This window comes from Rhinopithecus roxellana, chromosome 10, assembly GCF_007565055.1.
Source record: "Rhinopithecus roxellana isolate Shanxi Qingling chromosome 10, ASM756505v1, whole genome shotgun sequence".
NCBI lineage: Eukaryota > Metazoa > Chordata > Mammalia > Primates > Cercopithecidae > Rhinopithecus > Rhinopithecus roxellana.
The window spans coordinates 59,711,806-59,731,621 of NC_044558.1; the positions used below are offsets into that span (position 1 = coordinate 59,711,806).

At 49.6% G+C, this 19,816-nt stretch overlaps 1 protein-coding gene across 6 annotated transcripts in view; it reads left to right on the forward strand.

Moving 5' to 3' along the window:
* GALNT6 (polypeptide N-acetylgalactosaminyltransferase 6) overlaps positions 1-19,816 on the forward strand; it is a 39,805-nt gene that overhangs the window by 10,591 nt on the left and 9,398 nt on the right. For all 6 annotated transcript variants that reach the window (XM_030939022.1, XM_030939024.1, XM_030939025.1 and 3 more), the window contains 4 exons: positions 2,047-2,640; positions 4,859-5,031; positions 16,903-17,052; positions 18,105-18,339. In XM_030939022.1, the coding sequence (XP_030794882.1) occupies positions 2,150-2,640; positions 4,859-5,031; positions 16,903-17,052; positions 18,105-18,339 (1,049 nt within the window). In that variant the 5' untranslated portion in view covers positions 2,047-2,149. The remainder of the gene's footprint in view (positions 1-2,046; positions 2,641-4,858; positions 5,032-16,902; positions 17,053-18,104; positions 18,340-19,816) is intronic.

The following is a 19,816-nucleotide window of genomic DNA, read 5'->3' on the forward strand; positions in this document are numbered from 1 at the left end:
CCAGAGTTATTTTTAAGCAAAACATGCAGGGAGTAATGAACGTGGCTTTGGCCAAGGGCCAGGTGCTTGAGGGTAACTGCTGGGAAGCGAAGCAGGGATTTATTATAATAATAGAAATAAATGATACCATTTATTGAGGGCTTAGTATGACAGGTGCTCTGCCAAGCATTTTACCTACATTATCTGATTTAATCCTCCCACAACCCTATGAGTTAGGTATTAGTTGCCCCCACTTTATAGATGAGGAAACTGAGGTTTAGAGGGATTAAGTGAATCACCCAAGGGTCACACAGCTGCTAATGATCAAAACTAACACTTTGTGGGAACTTACCAGGTGCAGAGACTGCAAAGCTTTGTCCATGAGTTCTGCGGGGAAGGAACATAATCCTTATAACAACCCTAGGCGGTAGGCGCTACTACTAGAAGAGGAAGAACTGGAATTTGTGCCCAGGTCCCTTGCCACCAACGTCCAGTGCTTAACCAGTGAGCTTATGTGTCTAGAACTCTGCACAGAAAGTTCTGCAAGCATTCATCCTCTAGGGCGTAGATCCACATGCCTGGGGGTGGAGGCTGGTGAACGCCCATGCCCAGCCCTGCCCGGAATGTGTTGTCGTGAAATCTTAGGTTTCTGTTAAATTCTTTTTTATTAAATATGAGTAGATACAGATAACTTTTATTTATTTTCTTAGAGACAGAATCTCTCTGTCACCCATGCTGAAGAGCAGTGGTGCGATTATAGCTCATTGCAGCCTTAACCCGCTGGGCTCCAGCAGTCCTCCTGCTTCAGCCTCCCAAGCAGCTAGGACTACAGTGTGCACCACTACACCTCGCTCATTTTTAAAATTTTTAGTTGAAATGGGCTCTCAATACGTTGAGCAGACTGGTCTTGAACTCCTAGGCCCAAGCGATCCTCCCACCTCAGCCTCCCAAAGTGAAATGGGATTATACCATGCTCGGCCAATAAATATTTATAAAATATGTATAGGGTATAAAGAATTACAATCCACCAGCAGCCACCATCCACTTCCAGAAAAAAACACTTTGAAGTCACCTGTTACCCATCTCTAATCCTGTACCTTTTTCTTCATCTTCAGAAATTGGTTATATCATTTCTTTCGCTTTCCTTTTTTCAGGGGGGAACGGAGTCTTGCTCTGTTGCCCAAGCTAGAGTGCAGTGGCGTGATCCCAGTCTACTGCAACTTCTGCCTCCTGGGTTCAAGTGATTCTCCTGCCTCAGCCTCCCTAGTAGCTGGGATTACAGGCATGCGTTACCACACCCCGGCTAATTTTTGCATTTTTAGTAGAGACGGGGTTTCATCATGTTGGCCAGGCTGGTCTTTTTTAGCTTTCTTTATAGCTTTATCACATATTTGTATTCATGAACAAGATATTGTTTAATTTTAGCATGTTTTTACATTTTCTATAAGTGGAATCATACTGTATGTATCATTTTGTCGCTTGCTTTTTTCACCCAACAACACATCCACATTGTTGCATGGAGAAGTGGTTCATTCTTGGTCATCACTGTAGAGCACTGCATGGTATGGGTATTTTGCACTTTATTTATTCATTCTGCTGGTGGACTTAAAGGTTTTACCAGTCTGTTGCCATTTTAGTCAGTGTTGGCTTAAATGTTCTTGTACATACCTCTTGGTTTGCATGTACCAGAGTTTGTCTGGGATATGAAACAAGGAGTGGAATTGCTGGCCCAGGCTGTGTTCATTTTAAATTTTTCTTGATAATACCAAGTTGTTTCCCAAAGCGGTTATAATGATTACATCTCATGAGTTTAACAATTAAATCTCATGTAGCGTTTCAGTGTTCCAGTGACTCTAGATCCATGCATGTTAGGATCTTAGGGCAGGAAAGAAACACTGCCTCCAGTCTTCTCATTTTAGGGATGAAGGAAATGCAGACACGGGAAAGTTGTGGCCAGTAAGGTGATGCCACCACTCAGCAACAGAACCTGGCCTCGAACCCCAAATGCCTGACTCCCTCCTTACTCTGTCTTGACTCACTTCTCTCTCTCGTCCCCTCCTTTCTCAGGCTGAGGCCCCAGCTTGTGGCCACCACAACGTATCAAGCTATTTCCAGGGTTGGGCTCAGGACTCGGAGCTGACGCAGCTGGGGTCCCTCTTGGTTCTGGAGGATGAGGCTCCTCCGCAGACACCACACGCCCCTGCGCCTGGCCATAGTGGGCTGCGCCTTTGTGTTCTTCCTCTTCCTCCTGCATAGGGACGTGAGCAACAGGGCGGAGGCCACAGAGAAGCCGTGGCTGAAGTCCCTGGTGAGCCGGAAGGATCACGTCCTGGACCTCATGCTGGAGGCCATGAACAACCTTAGAGATTCAATGCCCAAGCTCCAAATCAAGGCTCCAGAAGCCCAGCCGGCTCTGTTCTTCATCAACCAGTCCTGCCTCCCTGGGTTCTACACCCCAGCTGAACTAAAGCCCTTCTGGGAACGGCCACCACAGGATCCCAATGCCCCTGGGGCAGATGGAAAAGCATTTCAGAAGAGCAAGTGGACCCCCCTAGAGACCCAGGAAAAGGAAGAAGGCTATAAGAAGCACTGCTTCAATGCCTTTGCCAGCGACCGGATCTCCCTGCAGAGGTCCCTAGGGCCAGACACCCGACCACCTGAGTAAGTAGCGCCCAGAGTCCTTGTGGGGAGACCAGGGCTTTGCTAAAGATGTGACTGGTATGGCCGGGGCCACAGGTCAAGGGCCAGAGAAAGAGTCGAAGGGAATTTTATAATATGAGCAAGGATCTCCTCTGTGCCTCACTTCTTTCCCAGAACAACTATGCTGATCCCAGGGGTTGTGGTTCAAGAGTATTATGGTCAGGCCAGAGGTCCAAGGAGACCTGTGAGAGTGAAATGCAATTATGAAAGTGAGATGATGAAGAAGGAACTCAGCCTGGCACTAGGACCTGACCTGGGGTGACTGGGGAGACCTGATACCAAGCAGTGGCTTCAGTAGCTTTCTCCTCTACTGAGGCCTGCCCCAGAGATTGTGGGACTCGAATGCTGAGCTGTTTGGAGCAGGGGCATTTCTTTTTTTTTTTTTTTTTTTGAGACGGAGTCTCGCTCTGTTGCCCAGGCTGGAGTGCAGTGGCCGGATCTCAGCTCACTGCAAGCTCTGCCTCCCGGGTTTATGCCATTCTCCTGCCTCAGCCTCCTGAGTAGCTGGGACTACAGGTGCCTGCCACCTCTCCCGGTTAGTTTTTTGTATTTTTTAGTAGAGACGGGGTTTCACCGCGTTAGCCAGGATGGTCTCGATCTCCTGACCTCGTGATCCGCCCGTCTCAGCCTCCCAAAGTGCTGGGATTACAGGCTTGAGCCACCGCGCCCGGCCAAGGGGCATTTCTTAACAGCAGCCCTGGTGGTCAGGAATATCCTGACACCTGGTTTCCTCCAGTGAAGGTCCGCAAGGCCGCGAATTGATTCCAACCTTTAAGTTGTTTATAGCCTCAATCTTGCACAATGAGATATCACTTAGATCTTTGAGTAGCAGCCCCCTCCCTCTAACGCCCCCATGGCTGCATTCCCATGATCCTCAAGTTAAAGACAGTGTGTCTTCCCCACTTAGCCTTTGTCTTTTCCAGCTCAAGTGTTATACCCTATTTGGCCTTCTCTCAAATGGCAGCCCTCATCCCCAGATTCATGAGTCTTTAGGGCTGTGAACCTGAGGTTCTTGAGACTTGAGCCAAGTATTATAGTCCTAGAACAAGGAGCCACTTGAAGCTATCAGGAATTCCTCAGCAGAGAAGGGCACTGGGGCCAGATGCAGTGGCTCATGCCTATAATCCCAGCACTATGGAAGGCGAAGGCAGGCGGATCACTTGAGGCCAGGAGTTCAAGACCAGCCTGGCCAACATGGTGAAAGCCTGTCTCTACTAAAAATACAAAAAAGTTAGCCCGGCATGGTAGTGGGTGCCTGTAATCCCAGCTACTTGGGAGGCTAAAGGACGAGAATTGCTTGAACCTGGGAGGTGGAGGTTGCAGGGAGCTAAGATCATACCACTGCACTCCAGCCTGGGCGACAGAACAAGACTCTGCCTCAAAAAAGAGAGAGAGAAGAGCACTGGGTGTGACAGCAGCCAGTGGAGGAAGCTGGGGAATCTCTCTGGAGGGTCCCCAAGAAATCCTCTGATCAGCAGAGGAGGTCAAGGAAAGGGTGTGAGGTCACATGATTCCTTGAGATCCAGGATTCACACCTTCCCACCCCCACCCTGAGATGGAGTGTCAAGAAGGTAGCAGCGTGGCCAAGTGCCACAGAGTGGCTGGAGAGGATAAGGATGGAAGAAAGGTCTCAGGAAATTGACTGTTTGTGATAGTGGTGTCAGATCACAGGGAGTTAATGAGAAAATGGATTAGAGAGGAACTGTACGCTGTAAAGGGAAGAGGCCTTTCTTCTCATTGAGTATGGAAATCATAGTCACTTTTCTCAGATGTCAAATTTGGCCTTTATTACCTACCCCTCTGGGACCTCTGCATTGGATTACATTTTATGCAGTTCACGTATTATGGAGGAAGAGAGCCATCCCTGGAAACTCCTAGCCTGAGAGCAGACAGCCGATGAGGGAAGAGGGTGGAGGAGCCTCAGCATCACAGCTGGGGCACTGAGCCAGCTCTGTGGGGATGGATTTTGGAGTGGTTTGGCTAGAACCTGTGCAGAGGCTCAGGGTGGGTGGCAGATAGCGGGGGAGACAGGAACAGGGAGCAGCTGTTTCCACCTGCTACAGAGAATGTAGGTTTAGAGGAGTGGAGGATGGTTTGGGGGAATCTCTGGACGGGGCGCTCCCCACACCTGGCACTCCCAGGGACCAGGAGAACTTTGTCCATACTTTCATACTTCCAGGTGTGTAGACCAGAAGTTCCGGCGCTGCCCCCCACTGGCCACCACCAGCGTCATCATTGTGTTCCACAATGAGGCCTGGTCCACGCTGCTGCGAACAGTGTACAGCGTCCTACACACCACCCCTGCCATCTTGCTCAAAGAGATCATATTGGTGGATGATGCCAGCACTGAGGGTGAGGCTGGAGGGGCCCAGAGGAGGGGGCCGGGGTCTCCCCTGGGCACTCAAAGGAGGAGGGCAGGTCCCTTCAAGGGAGCAGGCACCACCTCAGAGCCTGTTGCCTGGCGTTACAGCTCATCTTAAAGGCCAGAAGCAGGAAGAAGTCAGGTAGGGGCAGGTAGACCATGCTTCCTTCACACCTCAGCAAAAGAGCTCCAAGAGCTTTTCAGCTCTGGCTTCAAGACTCCCTCCCTGAACACTGCCAAGGCCAACCCTAACTCAGAAATGCTGGGAGAGCCAGGGCAGAGGGTAGGGACAGGGCTTCGCCTCTGTTTCCTACCTGCTGGGCCACTCTTCTGCTCTTGAAGACTCCCCAACCAGCCCTTTTTGCCATAGCTGTTGATAGATAAGTGGGGTTGCTCACGAAACTTCCAGTCTTCAATTCCACAAACATCTACTGAGTACTGTGTGCCTGGCTCTGACCCAGGCAGAGGGGATGCCATGACAAAGGAGACAGACCTTGCCCTGAAATACTAAAAGCCCCTATAGGTCAGAAGCCTCTTTTTTTTTTTTTTTTTTTTTGAGATGGAGTTTCGCTCTTGTTGCCCAGGCTGCAGTGCAGTGGTGCGATCTCGGCTCACCACAACCTCCGCCTCCCAGGTTCAAGCGATTCTCCTGCCTCAGCCTCCTGAGTAGCTGGGATTACAGGCATGCGCCACCACGCCTGGCTAATTTTGTATTTTTAATAGAGATGGGGTTTCTCCATGTTGGTCAGGTTGGTCTTGAACTCCCGAACTCAGGTGATCTGCCTGCCTCGGCCTCCCAAAGTGCTGAGATTACAGGCGTGAGCCACCGTGCCCAGCCAGAAGCCTCTTACAACACTAGCCACAGTGCTGTGGCAGTGATGCACCTGTAACAGGTGTGAAAAGGCATGGACTGCAGAGTCCAACACCCAGGAATTCAAATCCCAGCTCTGACCCTTCTTAGCTCTGTGACCTTGGACAAGCATTTGATCTCCCTGAACCTGTTTCCTCTTCAAAAAATGGGGGCAGACCGGGCATGGTGGCTCAAACCTGTAATTTCAGCACTTTGGGAGGCTGAAGCAGGGCAGATCACTTGAGGTCAGGAGTTTGAGACCAGCCTGGCCAACATGGTGAAACCCCAAAATACAAAAAATAATTAGCTGGGTGTGGTGGTGTGCACCTGTAGTCCCAGCTGCTCGGGAGGCTGAGGCATGAGAATCACCTGAACCCAGGAGGTGTAGGCTGCAGTGAGCCAAGATGGCACTACTGCTTTCCTACCTGAGCGACAGAGTGAGACTCCATCTCAAAAAAACAAAACAAAAAAAGGGCTGGGCGTAGTGGTCCACGTCTGTAATCCTAGCACTCTGGGAGGCCGAGGTGGGCAGATTGCTTAAGGTCAGGAGTTCGAGACAGCCTGGCCAACATGGTGAAACCCCGTGTCTACTAAAAATACAAAAATTAGCCAGGTGTGGCAGTGCAAGCCTGTAATCCCAACTACTCGGGAGGCTGAGGCAGGAGAATCGCTTGAACCCAGGAGGAGGCAGAGGTTGCAGTGAACCGAGAGCGAGACTCCGTCTCAAAAAAAAAAAAAAGAGCAGTTGAGTCCCTTACACGGTGGGGGAGGGATCTGAGATAGGTCATAAATGAGATTCATGTGCCACAGAATGGCTGGCACCAAGTAAGAGTGTCACAAGCATGCGTTCCATTTTATTCATGGTACAGGAGCAATGCACCATGGAGTATGTAGCCAGGAGGTGCCATTTCTGCCTGGTGTGGCTAGGGCTGGTCTGAGTGGAGGCCAGATTGGAGCTGGGCCTTAAAGGATGAGTGTCTAGGAGAGAAGAGTGGATGAAGGGCATTCCCGCAAGAGAGTGGCATAAGCACAGTCTTAGAGACATGAATGTGTTTGTTAAAGAGATCTGGTGTGGCTGAAGCTTACGTTTGTTATAGGAAATGAGACTTAAAAGATGTTAAATTGGCCAGGGACAGTGGCTCACCCCTGTAATCCCAGCACTTTGGGAGGCCGAGGCGGGTGGATCACTTGAGCCCAGGAGTTCGAGACAGCCTGGGCAACATGTCAAGACCTTGTCTCTATAAAAATTACAAAAAGGCTGGGCGCAGGTGGCTCAAGCCTGTAATCCCTGCACTTTGGGAGGCCGAGGCGGGCGGATCACGAGGTCAGGAGATCGAGACCATCCTGGCTAACACAGTGAAACCCCGTCTCTACTAAAAAATACAAAAAACTAGCCGGGTGAGGTGGCGGGCGCCTGTAGTCCCAGCTACTCGGGAGGCTGAGGCAGGAGAATGGCGTAAACCCGGGAGGCGGAGCTTGCAGTGAGCTGAGATCCGGCCACTGCACTCCAGCCTGGGCGACAGAGCGAGACTCCGTCTCAAAAAAAAAAATTACAAAAATTAGCTGAGCATGGTGGCATGTGCCTTTAGTCCCAGCTACTTGGGAGGCTGAGACAGAGCACGACCCTGTCTCAAAAAAAAAAAAAAAAAAAAGTTGAATTGACATTCATGTCATGCTAAAAGCATTTATTTAGAAAGTAAGAAGGAGTCGTTGAAAGTGTTTCATCTGGATTGTGACCCCGTTTCAGAAGGATGTCAGCTTTGGAGGAGGATAATCGGCAGGAAGAGAGGCAGAGGACTCAGAGTCTGAAGAGGAAGTTCTTACACTCACTTGAGAGTAGGAAATGATGGGGCCGGAACTAGGAAGGGCTGTGGGACTGAGGTACCATTAGGCTGAGACTCTCCAGAAGCTGAGTCCTCCTTGCAGGAGGCATGTGGTATCTGGGGCTCTCCCAGGTTGACCTCCTGTGCTCAAACTCCCAATAGTGAGGGCAGAAACTGACTCCACACTTTCCAGTGTAAGTGCTAGGGCCACTCCAGTAGAGCTGCTTCCTGTCCTTGTCCTCCCCTAGCCTCCCTCCTGCCTGTAGGTTAGGGGTGTTGCTGAAAAGAGGACTAGGGCTGTGGAAGGCAGTGGAAGGGCTGAGTGTGAGCCCTGTTGAGTTCATTTCTTCAGGGAGCTCACATCTTCCCAGGGAAGACAGATACTTGGCAGCACTTATAAAGCAAGGCCAGACCAGCCCAGGCAACATAACAAAATCCCATCTCTATAAAAATGAAAAATTAGCAGGCATGGTGGTATATGCCTGTGGTCCCAGCTTCTTGGGAGTCTGAGGTGGGAAGATCACTTGAGCCCAGGAAGTCAAGGCTGCAGTGAGCTGTGATTGCACCATTGCACTCCAGCATGGATGACAGAGTGAGACCTTGTCTCTAAAAGAGATACAAATAAAATGAAATAGGCCAAGCACAGTAGCTCATGCCTATAATCCCAGAACTTTGGGAGGCCGTGGCAGGAGGATTGCTTGAGACCAGGAGTTCAAGACCAGCCTGGACAATGTAGCAAGACCCCATCTCTACAAAAAATAGAAAAGTTAGCTGGGCACAGTGGCATGTGCCTGTGGTGCCAGCTACATGGAAGGCTGAGGTGGAAGGATTGCTTGAGCCCAGGAGTTTGAGACTGCAGTGAACCTTGACTACACCACTGCACTCCAGCCTAGGCAACAGAGTGAGACCCAGTCTCTAAAAAAAAAATAATAAATAAATCAAGGCAAGCAAGTATCAGGGATGCAATGACAGGGTTTGGTGGATAAGGAATGTATAGATTAGGCTTCTGGAAAGGGAAGGGTGAAGAGTTTGGCAGAGATGGGAGGAGCTTGGCAGTGGTCTCTAGGGAATCTTTGTAGCAATGGAAAGGTTGTATGGAATGGAAGCAAGCATATTAGTGGTCCTTCCTCTCAAACTGGGTTCTTTCGTTATCTTTCTCCTCCTAACCCTATGCTACCCATCCTTTGGAAGCTCTTTCACCTGAATCCCTTGTACTAGAGTGTATTAGTCCATTCTCACACTGCTATAAGAACATACCCAAGACTGGGTAATTTATAAAGGAAAGAGGTTTAATTAACTCACAGTTCTGCAGGGCTGGGGAGACCTCAGGAAACTTATAATCATGGCAGAAGGGGAAGCAAACATGTCCTTTTCATGAGGCATCAGGAGAGAGAAGAGTGAAAGCCAAGCAAAAGAGGAAGCCCTTTATAAAACCATCAGATCTCGTGAAAACTTACTATCACAAGGATAGCATGGTGGAAATTGCCCCATGAATCAATTATCTCCCACTGGGTCCCTTCTATCACATGTGGGGATTAAGGGATCTACAATTCAAGATGAGATTTGGGTGGGGACACAGCCAGACCATATCATTTCACCAGTAGCCCCTCCCAAATCTCATGTCCTCACGTTTCAAAACACAATCATGCCTTTCTAGCAGTCACCCCAAAGTCTTAGCTCATTCCAGCATTAACCCAAAAGTCCAAGTCCAAAGTCTCATCTGAGACAAGACAAGTCCCTTTCCCTATGAGCCTGTAAAATCGAAAGCAAGTTAGTCACTTCCTAGATACAATGGAAGCACAGGCATTGTGTAAATACAACCATTTGAAATGGGAGAAATTGGCCAGAACTAAGGGGCTACAGGCCCCATGCAAGTCCAAAATCCAGTAGGGCACTCATTAAGCCTTAAAGTTCCAAAGTGATCTCCTTTGACTTCGTGTCTCACATCCAGGTCACACTGATGCAAGAGGTGGGTTCCCATAGCCTTGGGCATGGGGGTTCTAAACTGTTAACTTACCACCCCAAATTTTGTGAGTCCATGAGCTATAAGTGCCCAGGTAGGCAACTTGTCTGACTAGCTAGACAAGTGACATAATGCCAGGCTGGCACAGGCAGCATCTAACAGGCAGAGCAGCCTGTGTCCAGTAGGGCAGAGTTGGCAGTAGCCCCAGTAGCCCCTCCAGAGCGCCTGCCCCTAGCAGACCACCATACACAATGTTCACCTTCTCTCTGGCTGTCCTGGACTTGTTGCCCTGTATTCTCTTCTAAGGCCAATTCTCTCCTAAGGCCAATTTCAGCATCTCTAAATCATCTGCATGGTCAGGGCACACTGGCTCACACCTGTAAGCCCAGCACTTTGGGAGGCTGAGGTGGGAAAGTCACTTGAGCCCAGGAGTTCAAAACCAGCCTGGGCAATGTAGTAAGACCCTGTCTCTACAAAAAAATAAAAAATTAGCTGGGCATGGTGGTATGTGCCTGTGGTCCCAGCTAGTCGAGAGGCTGAGGTGGGAGGCTCACCTGAACTCAGGAGGTTGAGGTTGTGGTGAGCCCTGATCATGTCACTGTACTCAGTATGGGTGACAGAGTGACACTCTGTCTCAAAAACAGAAACAAAACAATCACCTGCCTGAAAAACCTAAGCTAGTTATTCTTGTTTTTCTGGGTCCTGGCATCCTTTGAGAATCTGTTAAAATCCCTAGAATAGTGCACCACTGCCCACAACAATATGCAACAGCAACATTTTTGCATTTAATTCCAGGGAATTTGTGGACCCTAAAATAAACAACCCTACCCAGAGGGCTTTCAGACGCTAGAGATACTTTAAGCAACATTCAGTTCAGTGAGGAAAGGAGAAAAAAAAAAAAACTCAGATCCACGGTCAGAAATCTCTGCCAGCCACAGTGGGATAAAATTTCCTACACGTTTGACTCTTTGATCAGATTAACCAGCTCTCATTACACACACACACACACAAACAGGACTGTCTCTGCCGAAATACAATGTCCCCTCTCTCTGTCCTCCACTCCAAGCACCCAGCAGCAGCCCTATGAGAATGAGTCTAAGGGCATTTGATACTATGGGGGAGGAGACCCGGTGCTAAGCTGGGGGGCTTTTTCTTCCCCACCTCTGAGTCAGAACCAGGGCACAGACCTCATTCCTGAGTGGCTAAGTCAGCAGCCAGGGTTTCCTCCCTGTCTGGCACACTCCACCAGCTTACCTAAATTAGAGGGAAAAAAAGAAAAGAATGCAGGGCAACGGGCTAGTGAGTGAGTAATTAGGGAGCTCTTTTCGCCAGGAAAGGCTACTCTTAGTACAGGGAGCAGCCAACACAGAGGCCTGAGGCTTGACTTGTTAATGAGGCAAAAAGAAGGCAGTGTGGCTTAAACACAGTAAGCCAGGGAGCAGAAAGAGCACTGGTGGAGTGGATGTAAGGAGCCGGGCCCATGACTCATGCCTGTAATTCCAGCACTTTGAGAGGCTGAGGCAGGCAAATCACTTGATGTCAGGAGTTTGAGACCAGCCTGGCCAACATGAGGAAACCCCCTCTCTACTAAAAATACAAAAATCAGCCAGGCATGGTGGTGGGCACCTGTAATCCCAGCTACTCAGAAGGCTGAGGCAGGAGAATTGCTTGAACCCGGGAGGCGGAGGTTGCAGTGAGCTGAGGTCACACCATTGTGCTCCAGCCTGGGCAACAAGAGCAAAACTCCATCTCAAATAATAATAATAATAATAAAGGCTAGCAGGACCAAATTGTGAGAACTCTGTAAGCCACGGGCAGTGTTTGGATTTTTCATGTGTGTGTATGTAGTAAAAGGTACATGACATAAAATGTATCATGTTCACTGTTTGAGTCCAGTTTATTGATTTTAAATGCATTCACGTTATTGTGCAACCATCACCACTACCCATCCCCAGAACTTTTTTTTCCTTTTTTAATGAGATGGGGACTCACCATGTTGACCAGGCATGTCTTGAACTCCCAGCCTCCCAAAGTGCTAGGATTACAAGCGTGAATCACGACACCCAGCTCAGAACTTGTTTTTTGTCATCCCAAACTGAAACTCTGTACCTATTAAACATGAATTCTCCACACTGCCCTCCCAGCAACCCCTGGCAACCACCATTCTATTTTCTATCTCTATGGATTTGATTATCATAAGTGGAATCATACAGTATTTGTCCTTTTGTGACTGGCTTATTTCACTTAGCATAATGCCTTCAAGATTCATCCATGTTGTGACATCTGTCAGAATTTACTTTATTTTTTATTTTTTTGAGATGGAGTTTCACTCTTGTTGCCCAGGCTGGAGTGCAATGGCGCGATCTCAGCTCACCGCAACCTCCACCTCCTGGGTTCAGGCAATTCTCCTGCCTCAGTCTCCCAAGCAGCTGGGATTACAGGTGTGTGCCGGCTCATTTTGAATTTTTAGTAGAGACGGGGTTTATCCATGTTGGCCAGGCTGGTCTCGAGCTCCCAACCTCAGGTGATCCACCCACCTTGGCCTCCCAAAGTGCTGAGATTACAGTCGTGAGCCACCAAGCCCGGCCCAGAATTTACTTTTGAAGGCTGAATAATATTCTGTTGTATGTATACACCACATTTTGTTTGTCCATTCATTCGCTGATGGACACTGAGGCTGTTTCCGCCTTTGGCTATCGTGACTAATGCTGCTGTGAACATTGGTGTGCAAATATCCAAGCCCCTGCTTTCAGTTCTTCAGGGTGTATGTCCAAAAGTGGAACTGCTGGATCATATGGTAGTTCTATCTTTAGTTTTTTTTTAGGAACCATCATACCTTTCCATAAGGAAACACCATGGATTTGTTTTTAAGTACAATTTGAAGCCGCTGTAGTGACATGATCTGATTGATGATTTTTAGAGAGAATTCTGCTTCTCACAGTAGCTGCCATGTCAAGAATAGATTGAGGAGACTGGTATAGAAGGCAGGAGAGCAGTTCAGACATGATTGCTGGAGTGACTGTGGGGATGAGAGAGAGAGCTGGCAGTACCTGAAGATGTGCCGATTATGGAAGGGGAGAGCAGGGGGGAATCTAGCATGACTCCCAGGTTAGAGCAGCTGGAGGGATGCTGGCACCGTGTACTGACATGAGGGAGACTGGCGGGGGCAGATTTGCGGGGGAAATCCAGAGCCCGTTTTGGGCATATGTTGAATTTTCCATTTTGTTCCACATCCAAGTGAAGATGGCAAGGTCAGGAAGGAAGCCCCAGGAGTCATCTGCATATAGATGATATTTCAGATCATGGAACTGAGTGCAGTGTCTGTGTTGGGGTCCCAGGGGTCTTGTGGACTTGAGTTTTGAGGAGTGAAGCTGGTTGAGGTGCTGGAGTGTTGAACCTAAGTTGGAAGGCTGTCACCGCAGGGACATGTGAGTGTGGCTGGGCTCACCGGTGCAGCCATGCTCAGCTCCGGTCTTCTCAGTTCTGGGTCCGTCCAGTAGGTCTGGGGGTGGGAAAGGTGGAGGAGTATCACGAGGGGCACTGTTTAGGGGAGTTGTCTCCCTAGAAGGGCTTGAGGCCAGAGACTGGGAGCCTCTACGGGCTGAGAATCCCTGGGTCTGGCCTCGCCAGACTGGAAGGAAGGCATGGGAGAAGGGCTTTGTAGTGCTCGGGGCCCCCCTGAGGTTCACAGCTCAGTGCTTCACTGTCTCTCACCACAAAACCCACTTCCTATGATGTTTTGTCCCTGGGTTATCTCCACTACCGTGAACTTCCTGTGCGCAGAACTGGGCGAGCTCTCGGGGAAACAGCAGCCATGCTGAGGAGCCTGGGCTTCCTCCCTCCTTCCTGTCAGGGCCAGTACCTGAGGTTGCAGGCGCACTATGAGTCTCAGAGGGCAGGACACAGACCAGGCCCCTCCCTGCCCAGAACAGCGTCTGGCACCTGGCAGCACAATGGCAGACGTTTGTGGAGTGAGTGCTGGGCTGAGACTGCTGCATGAGGCTGATTTTGATTCCTGAGGTCCTGGCCCCCAGAGATAAGAAGCCTCATTCCTGGAGTAAGTAAGCTACAGCCCCCTCCTCAGATGACTGCCTGAAGAATCCATTCATAAATGAGCACCATGTCGGAATCACCTGTCTATCCAGTAGGATCGAAGAAGGAAAAAGCGAGCAGAGCATGGTGGCTCACACCTGTAATTCCAACACTTTGGAAGACCAAGGCGGGCAGATCACTTGAGGTCAGGAACTCAAGACCAGCCTGGCCAACATGGTGAAACCCCGTCTCCACAAAAAATACAAAAAATGAGCAGGGCATGGTGGCAGGTGCCTATAATCTCAGCTACTCAGGAGGCTGAGGTGGGATAATTGCTTGAACCTAGGAGGTGGATGTTGCAGTGAGTCGAGATCATGCCACTGCACTCCAGCCTGGGCAACAGAGTAAGACTCTGTCTCCAAAAAAAGAAGAAAGAAAGAAAGAAAAAAAAGAAACCTGAAAAAAAAGAAGGAAAAAGCTGAAATTCCAAATTATAGAGACTTCCCTTCTCCTAGGTGCCACTCTCCAGGGCAGTGACCAAAGAACAGCTTCAACAAACCCCTTTCTCTCCCTTCTTTCTTTCCCTTTCCCTCCTGGGATCTCACACACAGGGAAATGGCAAGGCCTTGGACTGCTGGGAGAGGAAGCAGAGACCACCTTGAAACTCGGGTACATTAAGTCCTTGGCCTTCACATCTTAATCTGCTTCAGGATAAAAAAAAAAAAAAAAAGTCCGTGGCCTCATTTCCCCTGGAGGGAGAAGGTGAGGAGTCCTCATATGCAGACTGGCTGGGATCCTGCTGCTGCCCTTTGTGCTTCTGCCACCCTGGGCTAGTCACTTTGAGTCTTACTTTTCCCATCTATAAACACTGGGGACAATACTCCCTGTTTCATAGAGTTGTTAACTATCATAGAGAAGATTAAATAAGGAAGTCACCATGAAGACACCGACCTCACCTGCACAGGCACGCACTCCAGCTCAGTGCTGGGTTATCGTGTGCGTGTGTGCATGCATTTGTGGGAGATCAATTCCATGCAACCCCCTCAACTGCTTAATTTCAGGACCTGCCGTTTGTAGAATGCTGCATTCAGAGCAAGGCCCACACTCTGGGCTGATCCCACAGTCCAAAAGGAAAAGGACACACTCAGAATTGTCACCTCTGTCCCCCACATCTGAAACTGCAGGCTCTCCATTCTGCACAGAACAGAACCGTGGCAGAGATAAACCAAAATGGCAGTTAGTAAAACATAGTAAGGTTTGGAATTCAGTATGTTTGAAGTGAACTGCTTCAGAATAGAGCTCTTCTTGGTTTGTTTTTTGTTTTGAGACAAGTCTTGCTCTGTCACTCAGGCTGGAGTACAGTGGCATGATCTCAGCTCACTGCAACCTCCGCCTCCTGGGTTCAAGCAGTTCTCTTGCCTCAGCCTCCCGAGTATCTGGGTTTACAGGTGTGTGCCACCACACCCAGCTAATTTTTGTTTGTTTGTTTTTGTTTTTGTTTTTTTGAGACGGAGTTTCGCACTTGTTGCCCAGGCTGGAGTGCAATGGTGCGATCTCGGCTCACTGCAACCTCCGCCTCCCAGGTTCAAATGATTCATCTGCCTCAGCCTCCCGAGTAGCTGGGATTACAGGCGTGTGCCACCACGCCCAGCTAATTTTGTATTTTCAGCAGAGACGGGGTTCCTCCATGTTGGTCAGGCTGGTCTCGAACTCCCGACCTCAGGTGATCCACCCGCCTCGGCCTCCCAAAGTGCTGGGATAACAGCCATGAGCCAGTGCACCCAGCCTAATTTTTGTATTTTTAATAGCGGCAGGGTCTCGCCATGTTGGCCAGGCTGGTCTCAAATTCCTTGGTGCAAGTGATCCATCTGCCTTGGCCTGCCAAGTGCTGGGATTACAGAAGTGAGCCACTGTGCCCAGTCAGAATAGAGCTATTATTAATGTTCTAAGGATTTCAGACTAAATTACAGGGCCATGAAATAAACTCTTCTTTGAAAGGAGTTGGAGGTCTCAGTAGAGACATCTTCCCTTCAAAAAGTTTTCCCTGCTCCTCAAATCCAGGAGATTTGAGCCTTCTTTGGGACCCACACCCCAGCACTACCTCTGTTAGATCACGGATCACCTGCCCTGGAATCACCTGTTTCCTGGTGGACCTTGCTTCTGGGTGGTGGTTCCTTAGGACAAATGGTCGAGCCAGCTGGGTTCACCACTGTGCCTGGTCCATGGTAGGTGCTTGGGGCAAGTATTTTCTTAATGTAATTAAAAAGTTGCTGGGCATGTTTTCACCTTAAAGAATTCTATCTGCAGAGGAGGTTACAATGGGGATTAGAGTCAGATGTCCTGCTGCTGATCCAGCAAGCAAGGAGTCACCATTTGTGTATGCCAACCCATCGATGTTACTGTGAAGAGTCTGGAAGGCAGGGAATCCTGGACACTGGAAAACAACTATGCAATGGAGCTGTGGAATCGCAGCTCTGGCAGATGGTGGCTGAAAGGGTGGAGAGACTGAGGGAGGCATCTGAGAGCCTCTGTCAGAAGTTTGTACTTGGGCCGGGCGTGGTGGCTCACGCCTGTAATCCTAGAACTTTGGGAGGCCGAGATAGGTGAATCACTTGAGGCCAGGAGTACAAGAGCAACCTGGCCAACATGGTGAAACGCTGTCTCTACTAAAAATATAAAAATTAGCCAGACGTGGTTGCACGCACCTGTAGTCCTAGCTACTCAGGAGGCTGAGGCAGGAGAATTACTTGAGCCCAGGAGGTGGAGGTTGCATTGAGCCAAGATCGCACCATTGCACTCCAGCCTGGGTGACAGAGTGAGACTCCGTCTCAACAACAACAACAACAAAAAAGTTTGTACTTGATGTGTGACCACAGAAACACAACTCTGAGGTGCTGTCCCTGACATTAGAGAGGGTGCCCAGGTGAACAGGCATAGGATCTAGTACCACAGAGCCAGTGCCCTGGTGAGGCAGGTTTGATCACAGGCAGGCAGGGCTTCTTCTTCCTCTCTCCATCTTCCCTGTTAACCTCCTTCCCCAGCTCCGGCTTCTGTGGGATGGTTCAGTGCAGCGGGTGTTGGGGGTTTAAAATTCAGGCCTGCTAGAGGCCTGAGAGCCCCTAGGTTGGTGCCCACAGAGGATTGGGTATATGACAAAGTGGTGGACTGGCCACAATGACACTGTCCCTTCCAGAACACCTAAAGGAGAAGCTGGAGCAGTACGTGAAGCAGCTGCAGGTGGTGAAGGTGGTACGGCAGGAGGAGCGGAAGGGGCTGATCACCGCCCGGCTGCTGGGGGCCAGCGTGGCACAAGCGGAGGTGCTCACGTTCCTGGATGCCCACTGTGAGTACGAGGGCACCAGCCTGGGCGTAACCTGGAGGCTCCCTCCCTGTTAGAATGAGCCAGGGCCGCAGCCTCACCAAGGCCCCTTCCTGTTCTTTGTTCTGGGAGCAAGGGAGGCTTGGGACCCACTCCAGCTACCTCTACCCCTTTCTCACCCCAATCCCAAGGATGTTTCATCAAGAGAACAAAGCCCTAAAACAACTGGTGACCCCAAAAATCACTGGAAGTGTGATCATCCACCCCTGTACTCCCCATCTGCACCCTCTTCTGAGCTTGGGCCCTCAGAGAGGCCTCCTGTTATGACTTAGAACTGGCTTGTCTGGGGCTTTCTTCTAGGGCAACATGGAGCCAGGAAGGCCTCCTTCTTGCCCAAGACCAAAACACCTCCCCACTGTTGTGGGGGGTGAAATCTTTTCCCTAGGAGTGGTGATATATAGGGGAAGCTCTAGACTTGGAGTCAGAATTCTTGGTTTGCATTCTGTCCCTGCCACTAACAGTCTCATTTTCCTCATTTGTAAAATAGGAGTGAGGATACTAACCTTACTGAACAGAACTTATTACTCTGAGGGCCGAATGAAGTAATACATGCAGAAGCTCAGTGAAAATCTCAAAGAGCTAGACAAATGAAAGAGATGATTCTTCTACAATTGGGGCTGAAGCTTGACATGCAGATGCCCCTGGGAGGGGGAACACCCTCTTCCGAAATCCACACGTGGGCTGGGAGGGCTGAGCCAATGGATCAGCTGGAACCCCTGAAGATACCATCCAGGGCCTCCCTGTGCTTTTGGGTCATCTGAGTTGACCATGTTACTCCCCAGAGACCTCCGTTCTCCCTGCCAAAGCTGCCTCCGCCTTTGGGGGTAGAGGGGTGGTAGGAGGGTTTTAGGAAATTCTGTGTGCTCCTTGCAGCTGTGAGGCTTGCTGTCCTCCTCTGCCTGTAACCCGGGAGTAGGTGGAAGGTCTCTTATCCTCCTGGGTGTTCCCCCCAGGATGCAGCTTGGGCTCAGCTGTGGGCAGGACCCTGATTGTTGCCTCCTGGTTGGGGCCTGCAGGTGAGTGCTTCCACGGCTGGCTGGAGCCCCTCCTGGCTCGAATCGCTGAGGACAAGACAGTGGTGGTGAGCCCAGACATCGTCACCATCGACCTTAATACTTTTGAGTTCGCCAAGCCCGTCCAGAGGGGCAGAGTCCACAGCCGAGGCAACTTTGACTGGAGCCTGACCTTCGGCTGGGAAACACTTCCTCCACATGAGAAGCAGAGGCGCAAGGATGAGACCTACCCCATCAAGTAAGGACCGCAGCCTGGTGAGCCCCCAACCTGGCCCCAGCCCTACCCAGTTCCAGGAACCTGTGCCATCTCACATCAACATTTGTTAGGTGCTCTATCAAGCACTTGACATATTATGTTTAATCCTCACTCCCTATGAAGCAGGTACAATGATTAGCCTGGTTTACAGGTGAGAATACTAAGGCTCATAGTGATCAACACTGACCTAAGATCATGCAGCTAGCAACAGTGGAGCAAGGACACCCTTCCTGACCTGTCTGGCCCTAACTGTGGCACTGCACTGCCTCACACCATGACAGTTTGCTCTTATTCACCACTTACCATGTGCCAGGCACTGAACTAAGGGCTTTACATTCTTTAGTTTATTCCTCCCTACACATAAAAGGACATGGCCCATGCTTGCAGATGGGGCAAGAGATGTGATGGAGGCCATTATGGAATAGTCACTTTCATAAGAGGGAGTGCTGTGTGCCCCCAGGAGACTGTCTTTGAAAAGACTGAGAATATACTGAAAGAAAATAGACACATTTTCTGCAGCGTGAAGTCTGTAGCAGTTGCCCTGAACTTCTTTGGTGAAGGGCCAGATGATAAATATTTTGGGCTTTGCCAGCCACATATAGTTTGCTGCATATTCTTCTTTATTTTTTATTTTTTTACAAACATTAAAAAATGTATAAACAATTTTTTTGCCCCAGAGGCTTCTAAAAACAGGCAGCCAGATTTTGCCCACAGGCTCTTATGTGCCAGCCTCTGAGCTGCAGGGTAGACAGTTGGAAGTCAACCCACTGTTTAATGCCCACTGGGCTCACCTTCCCCTCTTACACCCACGCCGTCCTCCCCTTTCCAGACTGCCTGTTGGTGTTATTGGAGACTGTAAGTTTATTTTAACAGTTGTCTCAGACAAACTGAGTTGAGGAGTGACTTTTAGTCACTTTTTAGTGACTTTTAGTGTAGCCAGTGGTTTGGGATTATTTGTGTCATTGTTATCTTAGACTGGCCAGGATACTTCAGGGTCAACTGAACATACATCCGGGACGGAGGGAAGCAGAGGTTGGAGATACAGTAGCCAGAGATAAGAGGGAAGGTTTGAAAGGAGGAAAGGATTAGTGCTTCTTCCTCTCCACGTGCCCAGAACCCTAAAAAATGCTGTCCATGCCAGGCACAGTGGCCCACACCTGTAATCCCAGCTAGATGAGAGGCTGAGGGGGATTAGGTGGATTGCTTGAGCCCAGGAGTTTAAGAACATCCTGGGCAGCATAGCAAGACCCATCTCTTAAAAAAGAAAAAGAAAAGGAAAAAAAAAAACCCTGCTCAGAGTCCCAGTAGAAAGGAACTCAGGTGAATGCCACAGGGAGAAATCCCGCGGATCCTGAACAGCCAGCTGCTCTGTCTCCACTAGGAGAGAAGGAAAGAAAAAGGCAAAAGAGAGAAAAGAAATTTGAACTTCTCACTGACCCAATGCTTGTTTCATAGCTGC